The following is a 25603-nucleotide window of genomic DNA, read 5'->3' as shown; positions in this document are numbered from 1 at the left end:
CCTCCGTCAGAGCAACGGCAGACAATCGTTCCGCGCCTTTTTTCTGTGCGGACGCCATACCAAGGCAAGCATGGAGGCTGCTCAGCTCACTTTGGCAATTAGGAGCACATTAAACACCACACGCATTATCCAGCAGTGTATGCAGCACCCGAACCTGGCAGAGCGATACCGGGCGAGGAGGCGACGTCAGCGCAGTCACGTGAGTGATCAGGACATGGACACAGATTTCTCTGAAAGCATGGGCCCTGCCAATGCATGCATCATGGTGCTAATGAGGAAGGTTCATGCTGTGGAACGCCGATTCTGGGCTCGGGAAACAAGCACAGACTGGTGGGACCGCATAGTGTTGCAGGTCTGGGACGATTCCCAGTGGCTGCGAAACTTTCGCATGCGTAAGGGCACTTTCATGGAACTTTGTGACTTGCTTTCCCCTGCCCTGAAGCGCATGAATACCAAGATGAGAGCAGCCCTCACAGTTGAGAAGCGAGTGGCAATAGCCCTGTGGAAGCTTGCAAAGCCAGACAGCTACCGATCAGTTGGGAATCAATTTGGAGTGGGCAAATCTACTGTGGGGGCTGCTGTGATGCAAGTAGCCCAAACAATCAAAGATCTGCTGATATCAAGGGTAGTGACCCTGGGAAATGTGCAGGTCATAGTGGATGGCTTTGCTGCAATGGGATTCCCTAACTGTGGTGGGGCCAGAGATGGAACCCATCTCCCTATCTTGGCACCGGAGCACCAAGCCGGTGAGTACATAAACCGTAAGGGGTACTTTTCAATAGTGCTGCAAGCTCTGGTGGATCACAAGGGACGTTTCACCAACATCAACGTGGGATGGCCGGGAAAGGTACATGACGCTCGCATCTTCAGGAACTCTGGTCTGTTTCAAAAGCTTCAGGAAAGGACTTTATTCCCAGACCAGAAAATAACTGTTGGGGAAGTTGAAATGCCTATAGTTATCCTTGGGAACCCAGCCTACCCCTTAATGCCCTGGCTCATGAAGCCGTACACAGGCACCCTGGACAGTAGTCAGGAGCTGTTCAACTACAGGCTGAGCAAGTGCAGAATGGTGGTAGAATGTGCATTTGGACGTTTAAAGGCGCGCTGGCGCAGTTTACTGACTCGCTTAGACCTCAGCGAAACCAATATTCCCACTGTTATTACTGCTTGCTGTGCGCTCCACAATATCTGTGAGGGTAAGGGGGAGACGTTTATGGCGGGGTGGGAGGTTGAGGCAAATCGCCTGGCTGCTGGTTACACGCAGCCAGACACCAGGGCGGTTAGAAGAGCACAGAAGGGCGCGGTACGCATCAGAGAAGCTTTGAAAACCAGTTTCATGACTGGCCAGGCTACGGCGTGAAAGTTCTCTTTGTTTCTCCTTGATGAAACCCCCCGCCCCTTGGTTCACTCTACTTCCCTGTAAGCTAACCACCCTCCCCTCCTCCCTTCGATCATTGCTTGCAGAGGCAATAAAGTCATTGTTGCTTCACATCCATGCATTCTTTATTCATTCATCACACAAATAGGGGGATGACTACCAAGGTAGCCAAGGAGAGGTGGTGGAGGAGGGAAGGAAAATGCCACACAGCACTTTAAAAGTTTACAACTTTAAAATTTATTGAATGCCAGCCTTCTTTTTGGGGGGCAATCCTCTGTGTCAGAGTGGCTGGTTGGCCGGTGGCCCCCCCAGCATGTTCTTGGGCGTCTGGGTGTGGAGGCTATGGAACTTGGGGAGGAGGGCAGTTGGTTACACAGGGGCTGTAGTGGCAGTCTGTGCTCCAGCTGCCTTTGCTGCAGCTCAGCCATACCCTGGAGCATACTGGTTTGGTCCTCCAGCAGCCTCAACATTGAATCCTTTCTCCTCTCATCACGCTGCCGCCACATTTGAGCTTCAGCCTTGTCTTCAGCCCTCCACTTACTCTCTTCAGCCCGCCACCTCTCCTCTCGGTCATTTTGTGCTTTCCTGAACTCTGACATTATTTGCCTCCACGCATTCATCTGTGCTCTGTCACTGTGGGAGGACAGCATGAGCTCAGAGAACATTTCATCACGAGTGCGTTTTTTTTTCTTTCTAATCTTCACTAGCCTCTGGGAAGGAGAAGATCCTGTGATCATTGAAACACATGCAGCTGGTGGAGAGAAAAAAAGGGACAGTGGTATTTAAAAAGACACATTTTATAAAACAGTGGCTACACTCTTTCAGGGTAAACCTTGCTGTTAACATTACATACATAGCACATGTGCTTTCGTTACAAGGTCGCATTTTGCCTCCCCCCCAGCGCGTGGTTACCCCCTCAACCCTCCCCCCTCCCCGTGGCTAACAGCGGGGAACATTTCTGTTCAGCCACAGGCAAACAGCTCAGCAGGAACGGGCTCCTCTGAGTGTCCCCTGAAGAAAAGCACCCTATTTCAACCAGGTGACCATGAATGATATCTCGCTCTCCTGAGGATAACTCAGAGAGATAAAGAACGGATGTTGTTTGAACGCCAGCAAACATACACTGCAATGCTTTGTTGTACAATGATTCCCAAGTACGTGTTACTGGCCTGGAGTGGTAAAGTGTCCTACCATGAAGGACGCAATAAGTCTGCCCTCCCCAGAAACCTTTTGCAAAGACTTTGGGAGTACATCCAGGAGAGCCGCGAATGCCAGGGCAAATTAATCCTTTCACATGCTTGCTTTTAAACCATGTATAGTATTTTAAAAGGTACACTCACCGGAGGTCCCTTCTCCGCCTGCCGGGTCCAGGAGGCAGCCTTGGGTGGGTTTGGGGGGTACTGGCTCCAGGTCCAGGGTGAGAAACAGTTCCTGGCTGTCGGGAAAACCGGTTTCTCCGCTTGCTTGCTGTGAGCTATCTACAACCTCATCATCATCATCATCATCATCTTCTTCGTCCCCAAAACCTGCTTCCGTGTTGCCTCCATCTCCATTGAAGGAGTCAAACAACACGGCTGGGGTAGTGGTGGCTGAACCCCCTAAAATGGCATGCAGCTCATCATAGAAGCGGCATGTTTGGGGCTCTGACCCGGAGCGGCCGTTTGCCTCTCTGGTTTTCTGGTAGGCTTGCCTCAGCTCCTTCAGTTTCACGCGGCACTGCTTAGGGTCCCTGTTATGGCCTCTGTCCTTCATGCCCTGGGAGATTTTGACAAAGGTTTTGGCATTTTGAAAACTGGAACAGAGTTCTGATAGCACGGATTTCTCTCCCCGTACAGCGATCAGATCCCGTACCTCCCGTTCGGTCCATGCTGGAGCTCTTTTGTGATTCTGGGATTCCATCATGGTCACCTCTGCTGTTGAACTCTGCATGGTCACCTGCAGCTTGCCACGCTGGCCAAACAGGAAATGAGATTCAAAAGTTCGCAGTTCTTTTCCTGCCTACCTGGCCAGTGCATCTGAGTTGAGAGTGCTGTCCAGAGCGGTCACAATGGAACACTCTGGGATAGCTCCCAGAGGCGAATACCGTCAAATTGTGTCCACAGTACCCCAAATTTGACCCGGCAAGGCCGATTTAAGCGCTAATCCACTTGTCAGGGGTGGAGTAAGGAAATCAATTTTAAGAGCCCTTTAAGTCGAAATAAAGGGCTTCATCGTGTGGATGGGTGCAGGTTTACATCGATTTAACGCTGCTAAATTCGACCTAAAGTCCTAGTGTAGACCAGGGCTTAGAACCAGATTTTCAAAGGTTATTAGGTGTCTAGTGGGATTTTCAAAGGCCTAGGCACCTAAACCCCATTGAATTCAATTGGAGTTATGTGCTTAACCTGCGTAGGTACTTCTGAAATTCCCACTAGGTGCCTATCTGCCTATCTTCAGACGTCTGAATGTCTTTAGCCTCTGGTGCTTTATACTTCTGTGTCTTAGACCACCTATTAGGTTGCCTAAATGTGGACGTAGTTGCCTAACTCTGGGCAGCCACTTAGGGCCAGATTTTAAAAAGTATTTAGTCACCTAGTGAGATTATTAAAAGGACAGAGGCACCTAACATCCACAGAAATCAATGAGTTGTAGGTTCCGAGGTGCTTCTGGAAATTTCAATAGGCATCTAAATACCTTGAGAAATCTGGCCTTTTGTCTTTAACAAACAGAGAAACTGAGGAACAAAGAATTTAAACAATTTCACAGTGGTCCATCAGCAAGTCAATGGAGACACAGAACCAAGCTCTCCTAACTTCCAGTGCTCTTCTTTAAACAAGGACACCATCCTTACTAAGCCAGGGGTTTGGCACATTCTTGAGAAGACAGTGAAATTCTGTTGAGACCAAATCCCAAGAGCACTTCTGAGGAACATAAATTCGTCTTCTTTCTTGGACCTGTTGAGTTGCCATACATAAACGAAGCAGGTAAGGGAAAAAGACAGCAGGGTGATGACAAAATGGTAATGCAATGAGATTCTAATCAATATAGAAATTTATGCAATAAGTAGGAAGATTTTGTGTATGAAACCTTTAAATGTTTGATTTATAGCTGGAGGAAAAAATATGGCTAGCAATGCATTTTTTTTCCTCAGAATCCAAGAACGCCTCCTTCTAAGGAGAGAATATAATGTATGAAGGGGGTCTGTTCTGGCTAGTTCTGTCAGCAAAAGCTAATAAGTTAGGTCCACTAGAGAGAGAGAGAGAGAGAGAGAGAGAGAGAGAGAGAGAGAGAGAGAGAGAGAGAGAGGATCCCAGAAATATACTTTAAACCACTTGTATTAAGACCTATTTTTTGTATACTTGGTAATGTGACCTACTGGGCCATATGTGGTTGGAAGAAATAGGTTTCCCAGTGAGTAATTGGTTCATCTGTAACATACTTCCTTCTCTCTCACTTACTTTCTCACTTTCTAAATTTCACTCATCTTTTTCAACTCTTGAATGCAGAAGAGAAAATAACTATATGATAGATCTGTGGAACTCACTGCTGCTGTAATTTATTGAGTCGCATAGATAAGAATGTAAAAATGGATTGGATATTTCTCTTAGAGGCACACTTAGGTTTTCATAGCCACAAATGCGACATGGATGCCCACTCCTCATTAATTTTCACGGGCATTTGTTTGTTTAAAAAACAGATTTTTAAAGGTTTTTAGACACCTAATGAGATTTTTAGAAGCATCTAGGCACCTAAAAATCCTTGATTGCAATGGGTATTAGACACCTAGCTGCTTTGGAAAATCCCACTACGCACCTAAAAGCCTTTAAGAATTTGCCCCATAATCCCTTAGGCAGCTTTTGAAATCTCAGCTGTAGCCTGGTCTCGTAGATGGGAAATAAGTGGTTGGAGTTTGTCCCAGCACTGTCACTCATTTACTGTGTGAAAGTCAGATTAACTGTCTGTGCCTCAGTTTCCCCATCTGTAAATAAATGAAATAATACCATTCACCCACCTTGGTAAAATGGTTTGAAATCTACAGGTGAAAAAGCACCATGAATTTCTTCCCAAGCCTATTAGAGTGAATGAATAGAATAACTTTGACTTCCTCTGTCATTGGATCAGGCCCTCTGTAACTATGAAGTTTAGGGTATTAGAAGGCAGGAGATCCTGGTCTCTGTTCCAGGCTTTTCCCCTGACTTCCGATGCATCCATAAGCAAGATCCTTTACCCCTCTGCCCTAATTTCTCCTCACATGGCAGAGGATTGATAATGATTAATTATTTACTACAGAGGGGCATTGGGCCTATTCCAAACAACACTGAAGTTATGGCTACAAAGGGAGTTCTTTTCAACCTGTTGTAGAATAAAATAGTTTATGACTGGACAGTGATTTGAAGATGTAAAGAGGTTTATAAGTACAAGGTATTATTATCTTTGCCAGACTAGCTCAGATTAGCATAAGGAGGATAATCATTATGGGTGCGATTTTTAAAAGAGTCTGTGGGAATCAGGCATTTACATTCCACTGAATCACAACGAGATTTGAATTTTTAATTGTTTTGAACTCCTTTGAAAATCCCATTGCACAGTGACAATCAATCATTTATCCTTGAAGGCAAAGTCTTATTTCTGTCTCAGCTGAGCATGGAATGTGCCTCTAAGGTCCGGCACTGCAAAATCAGGTACATTTATTTTGGTTTATAATTTCTTCTTTTGTAAAATGGGGACAATGACCCTGACTCCGGTTGTAAAATGCGTTGAGATTTACTGATGAAAAGCATTGCACAAAAGCTAGGGATTATACTTAATGAGCATTGACAATTAAGCACTGTCTGCTACATAATTCTGTATGAAATTCTTGTTCTGGTCTCACTTATACGTTAATATGTCATGGATAGGCTTGGCAGCATTTTATTTTTATTATTTATAATTTTGATGGGTACTGTCACTGTTTATTTTTAAGCATTTTCTCCTCTTTTTATTTATTTCAGTGTTCATAGTTGTACAAAATTATGGGGGTGGGGCGTGGGAGATTGTCAGACAAATGATAGTTAACACTGAGATTCAAAAAGTGAAAGCTCTATAAACCATTAAAACACAAATTGTCAACATCACGTGTTAAACTATAGAAAGTAAATATCCTTAATTCAACAGATCATACCTGTTTTTACTGTTCATTCACTAACCCATTTGTAAGCCTAATTCAAAAGTCTAAATCACTGGATTTTGACTCTAAGAAGTTCTCCCGCAGTATTTTTCTTACTTTGCCTATCTGTAAATTTTGAGCATTGTCGATGGAAATACATTTTCATCAGTTTGTGTGTGTGTGTGTGTGGTGAAATCGACATTTACCAACATTCACCATTACAAATCTAATCCTTCTAAGCCTAGTCATGACGTCTGTTCCTTGGTTGTTAGAATTTGATCCTGGGCAAAATGTAAAATCAGTTTTCATGTTCGATACAATGGGGGAGATTGTCAAAGGATTTTCAATGGGAGTTGGGCCACAGAATTGCCCTCTTTGCCTCTGAAAATCTTCACCAAAGACAAAAATCATGATCCTGGGCTCAGAAGAAGACACATAAATAACCCCAGTGTTCCAAAGGTGTGTATTGGGAAGGGTAGCTGAGTTCTGAAATGAGCTGGAGAATGGAAAATGAGGGAGGATCTAGGAGAAAAGATTAGGAGTTCAAGTTTGGCAATGTTGTGCTGGAACTAGAGATTAGGATTCTCTGCCTTGGAATATACCAATGTCAAATGTTCATCGTAGAGCCTTTGAGGAACAAAGACAAGTCCTGCCTGCCGCAGAGCACAGCAGAGATTCATGAAGGAGAAAATAGCAGAGGACAAGACTGACCCATTTAACTTAACATTAGAAGAAAGGAAATTTTCAGGGAAACTGGGATATTTTTCTTCCTATTCTTCTTCATGCTAAATTCATAGATCTGTTAAAATGGGATTTGCTTATCAGTGATTCTCCAGAGTGCAAGTCAAGATCATCCCTTAAATATGGACATCCAGAATCAAGGGAAATTCTGCATGCCGTGTGTCCATAACCTAATGGAGTTCAATGGGTATTGGGTCCCAAACTCTCTTAGGCCCCTTTGAAAATCCCAGCTAACAGCATGGAGGGACTTTTGACAAGGAATAGCACTGGCTGAAGATTGAATGAACAATTAGTAGATCAAAAGTGCCATCAACATTTCCAATGTCAATGGGAAAAATGCTGAAATGATCAGGATCCCCTTCCCTTCCCTTGCCCTGTTTCTTGACAAACTCTAGTTGTAAGTCGTAGCTGATTGAGGCTTAGGGAGATAGGGGAGGTGGTAATAATTATTCAGGCACTAGGATTCTGACTTGAACATTCAAGGAACATCCAATAATGCATTTTAACTGTTTAACTCCATGAGCGTCTCTTGTGACCTACAGAATTCAAGACTGGGGTAGAGATGGAAAACTGATTTGGTGTGTTGGTTTTCACCCTGTGAGTCCTGGATTTCCCTATTGCTGCTATTTGCATACAGAAGGAAGCGTCCACTCCCATGGATGATGAGATTGTTTCTCATCAGGAGGACTGAGAAGAACAGAATTCAGTACAAAGTATCAATTGTTTCTCCAGATGTTAGAAAATCTGTGGACCAAATGAATTTGGTCACTGTGGGGTGAGGTAAAATTTTCAACAGCAGCTAAGGGCCAGATTTTTAAAGGTATTTAAGCACCTAGTGGGATTTTCAAAAGGCTCTAGGTGGCTAAAACCCACTCAAATCCACTAGTACCTCAGGAGGATGTTAAACAGAAGCTACTAAAGTTAGACATTTTTAAATCAGCAGATCCAGATAACCTGCATCCAGGAGTTTAAAAAATGCTAGCTGAGGAGCTCACTGGGCCTTTACTGTTGAAACGCTGGAAGAAAGCTAACGTTGTGCCAATATTGAAAAAGGGTAAATGGGAGGACCAAGGTAATTATAGGCCTGTCAAGCAAGATAATGGAGTGGCTGATTGTGAGGTGATTGACATAAGCTGGAACCGTATAGATCATTGTTGCAACCAAAGTCCTGTAGTGGCACCAAATCTTGTATAAAGGGAGTCAAATAAGGTGTCAAAGACAAGGTTATGGTTTGCTGGTGCTGATTATGCTGTCTATTTGTGTGTATTATTTTTGTAGTTAAAGTTATGAATATTGGCTCTATACTGTCTGTATTGCAAACTTATGCTACGCTTCTCCGTGATACCCCAGGCAAGTTGGTGTCAGCTCTGCCTAGCCTGCTTGATGGCCCATTAAGGACCTCCAGATATATAATTGACCCACTGAGAGAAGGCAGACACGCCTTGGGACTCAGCAAGGTATTCAGGGACGTGCCTATGGACAGAACTCTGAGGTGTTTCCAGGCCAGGTGATGGACAGCTTGTCTTTGGCACAAAGAAAGAAAGACCACATGGCAAGAGACTGTAAAAAGCTGCTGCAGCTCCTCCATCTTGTCTTCAATCCTGCTTCATCCCTCTGGAGGGACTTGGCTACACTGAAGCTTTGAACCAAGGACTGAAAGATCCATCCCAGCTGTCGATGTTCTCCAGAGACTTGATTTGAACCTGCAGTTTATTCTCTCACTGCTGCAAACCTGAACCAAGAGCTTTGCTATCACTGTATGTCATTGATTCCATTTAACCAATTCTAGCTCTAGTCTATATCTTTTCTTTTTATGAATAAACCTTTAGATTTTAGATTCTAAAGGATTGGCAACAGCGTGATTTGTGGGTCAGATCTGATTTGTATATTGACCTGGGTCTGGGGCTTGGTCCTTTGGGATGGAGAGAACCTTTTTTCTTTTAATGGGCTATTGGTTTTCATCACCATTTGTCCCCATAACGAGTGGCACTGGTGGTGATACGGGGAAACTGGGGTGTCTAAGGGAATTGCTTGTGTTACTTGTGGTTAGCCAGTGGGGTAAAAGCAAAGTCTTCTCTGTCGGGCTGGTTTGGTTTGCCTTGGTGTGCACAGAAACCCCAGCCTGGGGCTGCAACTGCCCTGCTTGAAGCAATTTGTCCTGAATGGGCACTCTCCGTTGGGTCCCGCCAGAGCCAGCATCGTTACACTGCTAAGGGACTCAATTAATAAAGAAATAAAGTAATATAATTAATGTCATTTAACATGGGTTTATGGTAAATAGATCCTGTCAAACTAACTTGGTATCATTTTTGATGACATTACAATTGTGATTGGTAAAGGCAATAGTGTTGATATAATAGACTTCTCTATGGCATTTGACTTGGTACTGCATGACATTTTGACTAAACAACTAGAAGGATACAAAAATAACATGGCACACAATACATGGACTAAAAGCTGGTTCACGGTTAGGTCTCAAAATGTAATTGTTAAAGGGAATTGTCTTGGAACAGGTATGTTTCCAGTGGGGTCCAAGAGGGTTCTGTTCATATCCTAACTCTATTTAACATTTTTTAATGATATGGAAGATGACATAAACTCATCACTGATAAAGTTTGCAAATGACACAAAAATGAGGAAGTAGTTAATAATGAAGAAGACAGGGTTACAGAGCGATCTGGATGGCTTGGTAAGCTGGGCGCAAGCAAACAATATGATTTTACTATGGCTAAATGTGAATGTCTACATCTAGGAACAAAGCATGTAGGACATACTTGCAGGATGTGGAACTCTATTGTGGGAAACAGTGATTCTGAAAAAGATTCGGTGGTCATGGTGGATAATCAGCTGAACATGAGCTCCCAGTGTGATGCTGTGCCAAAAGGACTAATGCAATTCTTGGATGCATAAACAGGAAAAAGACTATGTCCAGTTCTCGTGTCAACAGTTCAAAAAGGATGTTGATCAATTGGAGAGGGTTCAGAGAAGAGCCATGAGAATGATTAAAAGTTTAGGAAGCACGCCTTATAGTGACAGACGCAAGGAGCTCAATCTATTTAGCTTAACAAAAAGAAGGTTAATGGGTGAATTAACCACAGTCTATAAATTCCTTCATGGTCTCTTCAGTCTAGCATAGAAAGGGATAACACCATACAACGGCTGGAAGTTTAAGCTAGGCAAAATCAGACTGGAAATAAGGCGTACAGTGAGAGTAATTAACTTTTGGAGCAATTTACTAACGGTCATGGTGGATTCTCCATCACTGAGAATTTTTCAATCAAGATTGGATGTTTTTCTAAAAGATCTGCTCTACAAATTATTTTGGAGAAGATCTATGTCCTGTGTTATACAGAAGGTCAGACTAGATGATCACAATGGTCCCTTCTGACTTTGGAATCTATGAATCAATGAAATCAATGAGTTTAGGTGCCTTGGTGTGTTTGAAAATCCCACTACATGCCTAAATACCATTTAAAATCTGGCCCTGGGTGACTTGAGAGCCTACATCCAATTTTCAAAAGAGCCTGAATCTTTCAGAAATAGATTTTCAAAAGTATGAAGATGTCTAAAGCTTCAGATAGATGCTCAGTGGGATTTTCAAAAACACCTAACCAGATTAGGTGCCTAACCTGCTTAAGCATTTTTGACAGTCTGCACCGTTGACATCTAAACACTTTTGAAACTCTAGCTCTTAGGCTCCTAAGCAACTTACATGATTTCGTAATGGGATTTAGGCTTCTATATCATGTAGGCACTGTCATAAATATAAAGGGAAGGGTAACCACCTTTCTCTCCACAGTGCTATAAAATCCCTCTTGGACAGAGGCAAAACCCTTTCACTTGTAAAGGGCTAAGATGCTAGGATAACCTCGCTGGCACCTGACCAAAATGACCAATGAGAAGACAAGATACTTTCAAAGCTGGAGGGGGAGGAACAAAGGGTCTGTCTGTCTGCGTGATGCTTTTGCCGGGAACAGATCAGGAATGCAGCTCAGAACTCCAGTAAAAAGTTAGTCAGTAATCTAGCTAGAAATGCGTTAGATTTCCTTTTGTTTAATGGCGGGTAAAATAGTCTGTGCTGAATGGAATGTATATTCCTGTTTTTGTGTCTTTTTGTAACTTACGGTTTTGCCTAGAGGGATTCTCTATGTTTTGAATCTGATTACCCTGTAAGGTATTTACCATCTTGATTTTACAGAGGTGATTCTTTTACCGTTTCTTTCATTAAAATTCTTCTTTTAAGAACCTGATTGCTTTTTCATTGTTCTTAAGTTCCCAGGGTTTGAATCTGTGTTCACCTGTACAAATTGATGAGGATTTTTATCAAGCCTTCCCCAGGAAAGGGGATGTAGGGCTTGGGGGGATATTTTGGGGGAAGACGTCTCCGAGTGGGCTCTTTCGCTATTCTTTGTGTAAAAAGCTTGGTGGTGGCAGCATAGGGTTCAAGGACAAGGCAAAGTTTGTACCTTGGGGAAGTTTTTAACCTAAGCTGGTAAGAATAAGCTTAGGGGGTCTTTCACGCAGGTCCCCACATCTGTACCCTAGAGTTCAGAGTGGGGAAGGAACCTTGATAGGCACTCTTGAAAACTGTACCTGTGATGTCTAACAATCCAGGTAACAAAGCTTCTCCTGAATTATGGCCTCTGGTATCTTGACAGATGGAGCCTGTGACTGGAATAGAGAAGGAAAACCAGTCCAGGATACAGGAATTTATCCTTCTGGGCTTCCCCGGTAGTCAATATTTGCAGATCTCTCTTTTTGTGGTGTTTACCATGATGTATGTCCTGAGAGTTGCAGGAAATGTTGCCATCCTAGTCCTCGTGAGGGCCAGCCATCAACTCCGCACCCCCATGTACTTCTTCCTTTGCTACCTCTCCTTGCTGGAGATATGATACAGCACAGCCTGTGTTCCCAAGACCATTGCGATTTTCCTGGGGAAAAGCAGAACCATCCCCTTTAGTAGCTGCATCCTGCAGATGTACTTCATTTTCTCCCTGGGGGGCACAGAATATTTCCTCTTCTCTGCCATGGCCTATGACTGCTGTCTGGCTATTTGCTACCCATTGCACTATAGCACCATCATGAACAGCACCTCTTGTCTGCTCAGCTGGCCCTTGGCTCCTGGGTGTGTAGTTTCCTGGCTATTTCTATCCCAGAATCTCTGATAGTTAGGTTGTCCTTCTGTGGCACTAATGTCATAACTCGTTTCTCCTGCAGCATAGATTTCTTAATCATTCTCTCCTGCACAGACACCTATGTGATTGAGATGGCAGCTTTTATCATCTCGATCATCGTCATCCTGGGATTATGTTCAATAACTCTGGTCTCCTACATTTACACCCTCTCCACCATACTGAGAATCCCGTCAGCCCAAGGCCGGCAAAAGGCCTTTTCCACTTGCTCTTCTCCTCTCACTCTTGTGATTATACGGTACAGCTCCACCGTCTTCCTGTATGTCAGGCCTTCCAGACAGAATGCATTGGACATGAACAAGACTGTCAACACTTTGAATACTATTGTAACTCCGCTCTTCAACCTCTTCATTGACAGTCTGAGAAACAAAGAGGTGAAGGAGGCTTTATGGAAGGTATTCAGTGGGACATGAAGTTGTTTTTGAATGGCTTAGATGTTACTGGGTCTGATTCTCAGCCTGTGCTCATGTTCCCTTTGGTAGTAACTGTCCTTGTTGTTGTTCTTTTAATCCTGGTTCCAATTTTACATTTACAACTTTACATCTGTAGATGGGAAGTGTTGATTTTAATAGGTGATAGACACCTAGATGCTTTTGAGAATCCCACTAGGTTCCTAAATACCTTTACATATCTTGCCCTTGATGCCTGACTTATTTGTATTTTTGTATATTTGTATCTAGACCAGTCTTATCATCAAAGTGTAAATAAACTTTAACTTTTACCTTTGTATCCCCCTACCTTTTGGAAAGTGTTTTACTTATTAAGGCTGGGGATTTCAAAGGAGTGTAAAGACGTAGGCTGGGTTTAACAAAGGAACCTGAGAGAGTTTCAATAGAATTTTTGCACCTATGTCCCTTTGGCATCTTTGGAAGTCCCAGCCCTAATTAGAGCTGGTTGGAATTTTCATTGTAGAGGAAATTCCAATATTTTGAAATTGGTTTTTATCCCAAATCTGGATGTAAATTTAAAACGTGCTGATACAGACTAATACGGCTACCACTGACAACAACTGACAACTGACAACACTGACAACAACTGAAAACACTGACAACACCGTCTACCCAAACACTCAGCATCTCCCCAGGCAGAGGAACCAAAAATCAGGAGCCATAGCCCCATCACTTTTAAAAGTGGGAGGGATACGTTCTCCCACTTTTTACTGGCCTTAAGGGTGAACGATGGTGGGGAGGGGCAGAGAGGAGCAAGCATGGAGAAGGGCCTTGGGGGGGAGAGATGGCACAAGGGTGGGGCCTTGCGGGAAGAGGCTGTGTGGGGGTGGGACCTTGGTTCAGGTGTCGGTGGCCCCCCCTCTTCTAGGGAGCTTCCAGCGCGCCTGTCCCCAGGCACTCCCACCTCATAAAGAAACAAATCAATCCACCGGTAAAAAAAAACCAAAAAAACCCCTAAAATAAAATTTAAAAAATCTGAGAAAGAAGCAAGAACCAAAGAACTGCACTGATACCACAATCACATTTTTACCCTGAGGGGAAGAACAAAAAAAGGAATGGAGTCTCTGGCTCCTCAGGGTCTACTAGGGGCTTTGCTATGGCTCCTGATTTTATGTGGAAGGTGCTCAGATAGCATGGTGATGGGTGACAGTGTGGGATCCTATGATAGATAGATTAGATTAGATAGAACGAACTCCTGCAAGTCCTTCTTACATGGGATTATGGTTGGCACCTGACACAGGGTAGGACTCTGCACTTAAATAGGTCCCCTGTCTCTTTGTCATGTGCTAAAATTAAGACTTCCAGACCCACCAGCCATGCCCCGCCCTCCTCCCCCATCACTTCCAGACTCCCTATACAGCAAAAGACTTGTTCCATGCAGCAGGGCCTGTAGGTGAAAGGCAACAAAAATCAAAGGCCCCAGACTTCAGTCTTGATTTGTCTGAGTGATAGTCCTTCAGCAAAGTAACATGCACCTTTCTCAGGTAGGAGGAGAGCTGCCATGAACAAAGAGTGATAGACGGCTATTGAGCAAGCCCAGACTTCTGCAGTCACCATGTCAATATTTACCCAGATAGCAAAACACAGAGTTCATGATCTGATGCTGCCATATCCCACTCTGTCACACCAGCAAACAGACACCCAAAAGCCATCATACCCCAAGCAAAGTTTTGACCCCCAAAAAGGAGAAGAATCAGAGACTCCATGAAGTCCACTGGGTACTTTCTAATGGCTACTGATTTTATGTGGAAGGTACTCAGATAACATGGTGAGGGGTGGCAGTATAAAAGCATGAGATCGATAGATTTTCATCTTACTTATACTGGTATAAACCTAGAAGAACTCCACTAACTGAGTGGAGTTAGTGTGGATTTACCACTATACATACAGCATTTTGCAAAAAAAAAAATCACACACCATATTCTTATGGGGACAATAATGTCATCAGTTGATTGTATTTGTAAAAAAAACAGATAAAACCATGTTCATCAGAGAAATGCAGACATTTTATTCTTGTTGAATAACCTCCACCCAGTCAGTTTCCTCAGGGAAGCTTTGATTTCCTTGTTCCTCATGCTGTAGATGATCGGATTCATCACTGGCGGCAGCACGGAATAGAGAACAGCCACCATGAGATCCAGAGCTGACGGAGAGCTGGAGATGGGTTTCATGTAGGCAAAGACAGCAGTGGAAAGAAACATGGAAATTACAATGAGGTGAGGAAGGCATGTGGAGAAGGTTTTATGTCGGCCCTGCTCAGAGGGGATTCTCAATACCGTGGTCAAGATCTGAACATATGTCACAATTATAAAAACAAAACAACTTAGGGTTAAACACACACCAAATGCAATAACCCCAACTTCACTGAAGTATGAGTTAGAGCAGGTGAGTTTGAGTAACTGGGGGATTTCACAGAAGAACTGATCCACCATGTTGCCTCGACAGAAGGTTATCGAAAACGTATTTCCGGTGTACAATGAAGAATAGAGAATTACACTGATCCAGGCACTGGCTGCCATTTGGACACAAGCTCTCCTGTTCATTATAGTCTCATAGTGCAGTGGTTTGCAGATGGCGACGTATCGATCGTATGCCATGATGGTGAGTAAGACAAAGTCGGTTTCAGCAAAGAAGATGAAGAAAAAGACTTGGGCGACACATCCAGAATAGGAAATGGACCTGGTGTTCATAATGGAATTGGCCATAGATTTGGGGATGGTGACAGAGATGGAGCCGAGGTCTAGGATGGACAAATTCATCAGGAAGAAGTACATGGGGGTGTGAAGGTGGTAGTCAAGAGCTATGGCTATGATGATGAGAAGATTTCCTGTCAGGGCTGCCAGGTAAAGCACTAGAAACACCATGAAGTGCAAAATCTGCAGCTCTCGAACATCAGAGAATCCCAGGAGAAGGAACTCGGTCACGGTGGTTCGGTTGGACATTTTCTTTCTTAGTTCATCGTGTGATGGCTGTGGAGGGAAGGACAAGAGCAATGGTCAGGGTTATAGCGAGAGAGGGAATGACTCTGATTACCCTCTCCATGATATCTCATGATGTGAATGTCAAAGGTGCACAGCACTTGTCACTTCCATTGACTGGAGTAGTGAGGGCTCCTCATCACTCACAACCAGAGCACTACTCTGGTGCGTGATCACAGGAATGTAAATTGGCATTGCTCCCTTAAAGTCACTGGAGTTGGGTCAGTTTACACCATCTGAGGATCTGGCCCAAGATGTGGCTTGATCAAATGAAGGATGAAAGATGGAACAAAGTACAATCCAAATCCAACAATTTGAGCCAAAATTATGCCCCTATTGCTACAGACAGCAGGCTCACAACTTGGCCAACTCAACTACTAAAATGCCAGCACAGTCTGATTCCCACTTAACTGAGAAATACAGCACAGAATCACCCAGCTTCCCACATGGCAGCTTTTCTGTGATGATTCCACCCCAACATCCCACATACCACCTGATGCCTACTTACACGTTGATTTATGGCACCAGATCCCAGCTGCACTCCCACTGCTGGGTGATGGTGGGCTGGTCGCATCGCTCAGTTGCTGCTAGGTTGTGTGGTTCCCCTCTGTGACTTTATTTCTGTGCTGTGTGAGTCAGGAGACTTCGGTTCCAGTCTTGCCTCTGTCACTTTGTGACCATGGAGCAGTCACTGCTGCCTCTCTTTCCTCCCCTTCCCTTTGTCTGTCTCGTGTACTTTGAATGTGAACTCTTCTGGGGATGGATTGTGTCTTCCTATGTGCATGTTCTGTGCACATGTTGACAGTATTTTTGTTTAGCAGGCAGCGGTGTGGGACAGAGGCTAGGATGGTAGAAGTGGAGATCTGGGTTCTAGTTCCATCAACCTCCTGCCTGTCCTTGGGTAGGATAAAGAGAGACAGGCTTTGTCTGGGAGCTTCGACTCTCAGGGCTTTAGTTTAGAGAGGTTAGTATGTTTAAAACTCATTCTATGGGCGACCAACTTTGCTACTTACTCAGTTTTACCATCCTGCAGCTACTCCTTTGAAACAGACAAACACGGTTGCAATAGAGGGAATGGGGTTGGAAATTATGGTGTTATTGGACAATATTCATGTTCCCCACCCTGGCGAAAAGCTAAGTTTCCAGGTAGGAGTAGTCAGACAATTTCTACTTTATTTCAAAGGAAAATTCAGTTTTCATTTGAATATATTTTCATGGAAAATCTCTGATATCCATAACAATGAAAACTTGTTTTCATTATGCCTAAAAATTTTCAGTTTCCAACAGTTTTCGGCTGAAACTGTTTGGTTCTCACAACCTCAATGAAAAGTCAATTTTTTCTGGTGGAAAAAAAATCTGATCATCTCTAGATATCTGCATAATTTGATAGTAAAAGTCTTAAAGGGTTCTAATTGCAATTCATATTTCTGATATTAAATTTGCCCCATATATTAATACTCTAACATATTTAATTGAAATAGAAAACTTACTTTGTTGGTCTTTATTCCAATTTGCGATGCATTTGATCCTACTGTGTTAGGAATCATTGGTCATTATCTATCTGTCTATCTATCTATCTATTCACCCACTGCCAGGATTGTTTGGTTCTCTCTCTCTCTCATGCCCCCATCACTGTCGTATCCACCAGCTGTTGTCGCATACCTTCGCTGGATGTCCTGAGTTGTGGGGGTCTCTCTGCAGTTCCTAGCACAGATGGGCGCTCCCTGCTTCCCTCCTAGGGCAGGCTTGGGTGAAAGGTGATGGACTAAATGGGATCAGGGACTGAAAGACAGTCCCAGCTCTCCAGCTGATTCTGGTTTGTGCCGGCTTCAAAAAAGGTCACAGCCCAAGATATCCCTGCTCTTTGGCTAAATAGCTGAATCTGGTCTCCAGGGCTGTGAGCCCAGCTCTGCTCTCACCTCAGGAGCAAACCATCCTGGCAACCTGCCCTAGTTGACCGTACCCCCCCAGAGGGGGAACAGCACCTGCCCTGCATCTCACATGATGACAGCATCTCTTGAAGGACCTTTAGCTAAAAAAAAAGGCAGGGCTGGATCACAAAGGGGGTCCCCACAGGATGGCAAAATAAAACATATATTTGTAGCACAGACATGGGACCTACAATAGCTAAGAGCCTCTTGGCACCAGAGTCTCAGTTGGCCTGGAATAGCCTGTTCCTTCATTAACTCCACATAGTCACCTCTAGGGGAGCAGAGATGTTTTTCTCCTGCATTGCACCAGCAGCTCTTGGGATGCAGCCACCAGAGGAACCCACAGCTCAGGCTGCCCTGGCTGCTTGAGTTCCTCACTAAGAGACAAACACTAAAAACTAAGGACCAGGTCCTGAGTTTGTGTAAACTGATACACTTCCACTGACTTCATAGTAGCGAGGACTATTTACACCACTTGGGGATCTGACTCATTGACTTCCAGGGAGCTACATCCATTTACACCTTCTGGCCCATGATGCAGTTTCCAACCCATATCCTTTGCCTGTGAAACTGAACCAAAGAAGAGTCAAACATTCATAACCAGTCTTCTCTTTCCTAGCTCTTTGTCCACTGGGATGAATTAGAAGTCTAACTTGTAAGGGTGACAGAGCGATTCAGTCCCACTTGGGACAGAACTGGGGACAGTGTTGTGGAGATTTTCTGCATCTGATCTTCAACTTTTATTGGGATGAATAGCCCAGGTCTTTTCTTTTCTTTCTTGCTTTCTTGCTTCCTCAGTAGTAACCTTGTTTTCCTTCTGGCAGACAACATTAAAATGAAAGGCTCCTTTGGCTGCAGATGCACTGTTTAAAAATGTGTAATTTACACGAGCCATTCATGGCAGAGAAACTGATGCAATACAAAGAGCCAGAGAGTAGAAATCAGCCCTCGACCTATTGGAATCACAGGTTTCAGAGTAACAGCCGTGTTAGTCTGCATTCGCAATACAATTTGTGCTGGAAATGGCCCACTTTGATTTTCATGCAGGTTGTAAGGAGAGTGGTCACTTTGGATAGGCTATTACCAGCAGGAGAGTGAGTTTGTGTGTGTGGTTTTTGGAGGGGGGCGAGGGGGTGAGAGAACCTGGATTTCTGCAGGAAATGGCCCACCTTGATTATCATACACATTGTGAAGACAGTGGTCACTTTGGATGGGCTATTACCAGCAAGAGAGTGAGTTTGTCTTGGGGGGGGGGGGGCGGAGGGTGAGAAAACCTGGATTTGTGCTGGAAATGGCCCAACTTGATGATCACTTTAGATAAGCTATTACCAGCAGGAGAGTGGGGTGGGAGGAGGTATTGTTTCATGGTGTCTGTGTATATTATGTCTTCTGCAATTTCCACAGTATGCATCTGATGAAGTGAGCTGTAGCTCACGAAAGCTCATGCTCAAATAAATTGGTTAGTCTCTAAGGTGCCACAAGTCCTCCTTTTCTATTGGAATCAGTGGTTCCGATCCTCAGCAAGTTCAAATCAGGGTAGCTCCACTGGAGTGAATGGGTCAGTGCCCCAGTTTCTGTAAATCACCTCTAGCTGCCTTGGACTCAAAGGGTCCAGATCCCCAAACAGCTGTTGTGTAAATCAGCCCCAGCCCCACTGAAGTCAATTAGACCAGTTCCTCAGCCAATGTAAATTGGCAGAGTGCTATGGAACTCGGCCAGGTTACATGAGCTAAATATCTGTGCCGTGATGTCGAGTTTTTTGTTTGTTCCTGTCTCTGAGATTCTCGTTGCTGAACATCACAACCCCATCTCAATGCTCCTGGAATATTCCAATAGCAGGGTTCATAGAAACCTGCAAGATGGGTACCCAACCAGTACATGAACTGATGAATATTATTACCATCACAGCAACGCCCTTCTAGTTAAGGTTGCACCATGACTTCTGTTTAAAGGTCCTCCTTTCTTTAAAAAAAAAAAAAAAAAGGAAAAAACAGAAGACAAGCTTAGTCAGATTCTTTTGAAATGTAATGTGCCTTAGGAGGGTGCAGGGTAGGATTAGTGACCTCAATGTGGGGTCATTTGAGCGAAGGGTTGTGGAGATATGAGCCCCGTTACAAGTTTCTAGGTTTTGTTTATTTTGCTCAAAGCTAGAGATCAAACTATTGATGTGATGCAGATCAAAATAGTCTCAATCTGTCTCATTTTACCCAAGGTAGTGCATGGCCCCCACTAAATCTTGGGGGACCCAAAATGAGAATGGAATTTAAGAAAGCCTGCGTGTTTTATTGCGCGCTTGTGCCAATACAGAAGGAGGGCTAGAGGATTTCCATTCCCGCCATTTTGTATGGTTTAAAGCTCAGTTTTTGGAAGTGCACTAGAAGCTGAATGGTTACTCGGATAGCTTTGAAATTTGGGTGCCTCAGGCAGGCCCAGGGTAGCACTGGGGGGACTCTCCTGTCCTTCCCAGGAGTGATAGCAGAGCACCACATCCTAAGAACAGAAGCCCATGAAGTCCAGAAGTCCCCACTAGGCTCCTTGCTCCCAGGCCAGTGAATGGCGATAGGATGGGAATGAGGCCCTGGGCCCCACCCCAAGCTCCTGAGTCTATTGCAGGTGCTTACCTTGTCCACCATCAGTTGCTGAGCTTTCCCCAGGAGGGAGTAGACTAGCACCAGCCCAGCCTGGCTGACACGCAGCAGGGGGTCGTGGATGGCCAGCACTGCTCTCTGAAGGAAGGATCTTTTCTGCCCCTCCGAGAAGAATTTTCCAAAGACCTAAAACCAAGAGGACACGAGGCTCGAGCAGATTGCCCAGAGCCAGCCTCCAAGTCCTGGAGATACAATAGCATTACCGTCCAGTGCCCCAAAGGGCGGGTAAGAGAGCTGCTGTAGCCAAGGCAGTTCATTCCCCAGGAGGCTTTCAGGGTCCCAGGGCTCAGGGAAGCCCCTTTATTTAAAGGTCGCAGATGCTTAGGGACCAAAGCCTCTAGTGGCTCTTTCGGGAAGGCAATTTATGGCAGGGGCCAGGACGGGCTGGAAATGTATCTCTAATGTGTGTGAGCAGGCCCACTCTGCTGTGCAGGGCACAGAGACGACGGGGACCCTGTCTTGCTTCCAGCAGAGCGATCTCCTGCACCACAGCAGCTAGAGGAGCGTGCGTGTGTGTGGGGCGAGTCGCGGGGGGGTTGGAGCTGACAGACCAAAAGTCTCTTCCCCGCAACTTAGTGCTTTCTCTAGTCGCTGGGTATGGCCTCTACAGATCCTTGGTTTCTTCAAGGGGAATCCAACCTGCAACCTGAAAAGGACAAGAAGACTCATGTCCCCGTCCCCATCACAGACACTCCTAGGAGACTTTTCTTCCGCTGCAGCAATTCAGCTTGTGGGAGGCGGGACAAACTCACACAGTCTCTCTCAGGGGGCGTCTGTGGAGCAGCGTTCTGTAGATGCCCTTGTCGATCCAGGAGCCATTCCAAGGCCTCCTCTGTGATGTTGTGGAAATCACCCATTTCACCTTTGACTCCAGTCTGGGGGCACTGTGTTACGGTGTGTTCGAAGGTTTGGATATTCTTACCACAGTTGTGAGATGGGGGCAGGGGGGTGTCTTTGATTTTCTACTTGTGCAGCAAGTAGCCGCAACTTGGCTCATTGTCAATGTGCTTCTTTGGAACAGTGGCTGAGGTCCAGATACTCTGCCATTCCCTGGCCAGGTCTGAAGACGTGAGGGGGGTGCATGTGGTCCATATTGGCTCTGGAGCTCACTATGTCCCTTACCCAGTTCCCAGGTCGGGGCATTCTGCTTCCTGACTGGCAATGGAATTGAGCAAACCCCACCTCCTTTCTCTGCTTCTAGAGGGTGCAGGGAATTAAACAAGGGTCTGATCAAGCAATCGTGACTGACTGACCCAGTGCTCTCCTCTCAGACACTTGGGGATCAGCCAGGGGACAAGGAGCAGAGAGACACCCAGAGCCATAATCCTATCTTAACTCACCCACGGGGGATTCTCCTCAAATCACGGCAACTAGCGAGGTTCCAATGTGGGACCTTTAGCACCAGCCTGTCCCACTGGTTGCTGGATGAGGAACTCTGAGCTGGAAATAAGGAGTGGGCTCTTTTCCTGTCTCCAGGAGGCATCCACTGCAGGGAACCCAGCCAGCCACACTCCCTGAGCTGTGTCAGGCCCTGGCACAGTGCCCTTACCTCCCCAACTCTGGCTGTATTCTTGTAGCCCAACAGTCTGCTGTCCTGGTGCCAGTCATAGCACCAGAGATCTTCCGCCTCATGTATGGTCAGGCCTGGAAGAGAGAGAGAGAGAGAGACTTTTCTCCTCATTCTGGTTGCAGTTACTGTGTCCTTCTAATCCCATTGGTGGCTGCACAGTGGAGTGCAGAAGAACAGAGGCAGAGAGAGACTTGTCCTCCGGCTGGGGTCAGTCTAAGAGAAATTGTCTGGGGTCCCATTATCCACTCTCAGTGGTCACTCTCAGTCCCCTATTGGGTTCCGTATCCCAGCTAGGTTCCTTACCCCTCTTTGGAGCAGCAGCTGGTAGAGCCGGTAAGTCCCCTCTCTGGCCTGCCGGCTGATGTCCTTGTCTGGCTCGCTGACAAACAGAGCCAGCTGGGCCACATGGTGACCCATCCGAGGGAACTCGGCTGAGATCTAATGGAAGGGAGAGCAAAGGGGACTCCATCAGCATTTTCCTGTCAGCTCCCTGTCCCCCCTGGGCCAGAGGCCTCCTTCCCCTCAGCCCCTCTGCAGGAGTTGCTGGGGGAGAGGAGCTTGAGATCGACCCTTCATTTGCTCTGCTGCCAAGGGAGCCCGGAGCTGCTTTGGGATGCCAAGCAGGGGCTGGAGCATGGTCCCCTTAAAGGCCCAGGGACAACACTGAACTAGGACAAGAAGAACTTGACTCAAGCCTAGCTCAGTCCCTGCTCTGACTCTGCCTCCCCATGAAGAACCCTCCTAACCCACAGCCCCGGCAGCAGCAGCAGATCCTGCAGCCCGCTAGAGCCAGCCCGCCTACGCCTGGAGTCAGGAAGCTGGGGTCAGATGTCACTTACGTCAAACTCAGGGAGGGTGACTGTGTATCTCAGCAGGGCTGTGCTGCTCCTGATGGCCCTGGCTCTCTCCTGGGACACCCTGGACACGATCCAGAAGTTGACATGCTGTGGGGAAAGGAGGAAGGTCAGACTCAATGGCCAGGTGCACCTGCTTTGCAAATGAGCCCCATGCCCCCAGCCCCAGGGGCCTGAGACATTTGCGCAGGGGGGAATATCTGAGTCATTGATGGCAGAGCTTTAGAAGGGGATTCTTTCCCCCAGGATGCAGCTTGTACCCTTCAGGTCACAACTTCTCAGCGTCTCTCTAGATTGGGACAATGTTCGGGGTCGGGGCTGGTCCCACCCCTAAATCTGGAGCCCCAGCGAATCAAGGGAGCAGGGACCAAGGAATACTGTGGAAGAGGAGGAGGATGTACCTGGATGCCAGTGGTGTCCTTCTCCGTGCCCAGAGTGAAGACGGAGTGAGGGGCAGCTCGCAAGAGGTGGGTCTCTAGGTCTGGCTCCAGGGCAGGTTTCATGGTGCTGGCAAGAGAGAGGAGCTGGTATTAGACTGTGCAGTACGGGGGTGGGACTGTCGCCAACACAGACACCAAGCCACAGGGATAGAGGCACAGTCTGGCGAGAATGGAAACTGAAGAACTGAGCTAGGGAATGACAAGGCCAAGGCGTCACAGACAGACAGTGGCAGGACAGGAATAACTCCTGTTCCCTGGAGCCTGCTGCCCCTCCTGTATCTGAGCCCGGGAGTGAGCCCCTCCCCAAGGCCTGTGTCATGTTGTGGGAGTGAAAAGAAGAGCCCCGCCAGGAGAGAGTGAACCTTCCCACCCCACCATCTCTGCCAGAGGCACCACTCTTAGGAGGTGACCTGGGAGGGACAGTGACGGTGACTCCCAGCCTTGGGCCTGAGCAGCACTGGGGTGAGGGGAGCCGGCGGGGTGGGGGGTGGGGCTGTCTCGGTACCAGAGGTTGCCCACTGCAGCCAGGGAGTGGGCGAGGACGGCGCTGGGTGACGAGTCATCGGGAAGCTCCTCGATGAGCTCCTGTGAGACGCGAAGGAGACAAAGGAGCGTGTGAGATTCAGGCCCAACTGACACCTCCCAGTGAGGAGATGACACAGCCAGTGCCCCACATGGCCAGCAGGATCCCCCACCACCTCCCGCTCCTCCCATTCCTTCCTGCCCATCAGACTTGTCCCCCTTCCCGGATTCCTGCCCAGCTCACTCCCAATCCCCTTCTCTCCTCCTCCCTGTCAAAACTGCCCCCATTCAGCCCCATCCCGACGACCGAGCTGGGACCATGTGATTCCTTGTCCCCCAGTCTCAGCTGCCCTCCAGCCCCACAATTCCCCCCCTGCCCACTACTGACCAATCTCAGAATTTCTCCCTTCTCTTCTCCCCAGGCTTCAGCCCCAGCAATCCTTGTCCTCTGCTGCCCCCTCCAACACCACGCAGCCCCCACCCATTAGCCTGGCGATATCCCTGCCAATCCCATGTCTCTCTCCTCCCTCCAGCTGCCGTATGGCGTGTCTCACTCACCACAATCCTCTTCACCACAGCCGCCTTGCAGCAGCGCGGCTCCAGCGTGTCCTCCCCTCTCTCCTGTGCAGCCAGACATGCGGGGTAGATGGCCTGCAGGAACAGGAGCTGCTGCCCCTCATCCTGGACCCACCAGGAGTGGGGTATAGCGAGAGAGAACCTGTTAGCTAGGGACCTTCCTGCCTCACCCAAACCAGCTCCAGGGCTCGGGCTTCAATGGGGGATTGTGGGGACCCGCCTATTGTCCAAATCCCCCACGCCTCCTACACAAGCAGGATCAGGAACTGGGACAGTGCCTGTGGGGGGAGACGACCTGGGCTGTTGTGGGACAAACACCCCCATCTTGGGGGTCCCACATCATGGATGTAAAGGGGCCCCATTGGGGTGGTGGATCATGAGGGACAAGACGCTCGGCAGGGGGTGGGGATGCTGGGAAGGGACAGGGCAATCTTGGTTCCAGCCCAGGTGGGCAACATTTGTACCTTATCTCTGCACTGGAGCTGCTCTCGGATGACCTTGAGAGCAGCTTCATCTTTGGCCATGTCCACCCCTTCCTCCTGCTCCGAATCCAGGGGGGTCCCTGCACCAGGGAGGGAAGGACAGGGGCGTGGTGGGCAGAGCAGGATTCAAGACCCCCCTTCCCACCTCAGGCACCCAGGGCAGATCGGGCCACAAACCTCCCTCTCAGGGATGCTTTCAGCCCCCAACAGCTTCAGAAGCCCAGAGCAGAGAGCCCCCCCCTCCACTGGCCAGGACTCCAGGGGAGGTGCCGATTCCCCCAGCCCTGGAGCAGCAAGGACCAAAGTGGCAGCAGCTCTTCATGCCCCACCCCCAGGTCCCCGTGCGGAAGGGGCAGCTGTGTGACTGCTGCTGCTCTCAGTGGGGTTCCCGTGGCTCAGGCCAGACACCTGGGCTGGGGACCCACCCCCCATATCACTGGGAGAGCGTCTGGGCCCAGGGTATTCACATCCCGTCCTCACCCCTCCCTCAGCCCAGCCTGGCTCCTCACCTGGAACAAAGCAGTGGCCTCCATCAGCCTGGCTGCTGCCAGAGGCCCAGGTGCTGCCGCTGTCCCCTGCTGAGCTGCCGGTGCTGGGACAGGGACCTTCCACCTCCTGGGCTGCGGGGGCTGGAAGGTGCTCAGTGAGCGGGCAGGGCGATGCCTCCTGATGGGAACGAGGGCTGGGCTCCTGGGGCCACTGCTGCCCACACAACAT

General features: G+C 47.1%; 1 protein-coding gene and 1 pseudogene across 1 annotated transcript; one reads left to right on the top strand and one right to left on the bottom strand.

Moving 5' to 3' along the window:
- Positions 1-11902: 11902 nt before the first annotated feature.
- On the top strand, positions 11903-12849 carry LOC141998036 (olfactory receptor 6F1-like; annotated as a pseudogene).
- A 2024-nt stretch (positions 12850-14873) lies between these two features.
- LOC141998521 (olfactory receptor 14A16-like) lies at positions 14874-15827 on the bottom strand. The gene has a single exon (XM_074971388.1). The coding sequence runs from the start codon at positions 15825-15827 to the stop codon at positions 14874-14876; it is 954 nt and encodes a 317-aa protein (XP_074827489.1).
- Positions 15828-25603: the final 9776 nt, after the last annotated feature.

Source organism: Natator depressus, chromosome 14 (assembly GCF_965152275.1).
Source record: "Natator depressus isolate rNatDep1 chromosome 14, rNatDep2.hap1, whole genome shotgun sequence".
NCBI lineage: Eukaryota > Metazoa > Chordata > Testudines > Cheloniidae > Natator > Natator depressus.
The sequence above is the reverse complement of the archived record's forward strand: the minus strand, read 5'-3'. Positions and strand labels throughout refer to the sequence as shown.

What these genes read in the sequence shown, in the direction of transcription:
- LOC141998521 (XM_074971388.1), bottom strand. Translation starts at nt 15,827, where the DNA reads ATGTCCAACCGAACCACCGTGACCGAGTTCCTTCTCCTGGGATTCTCT.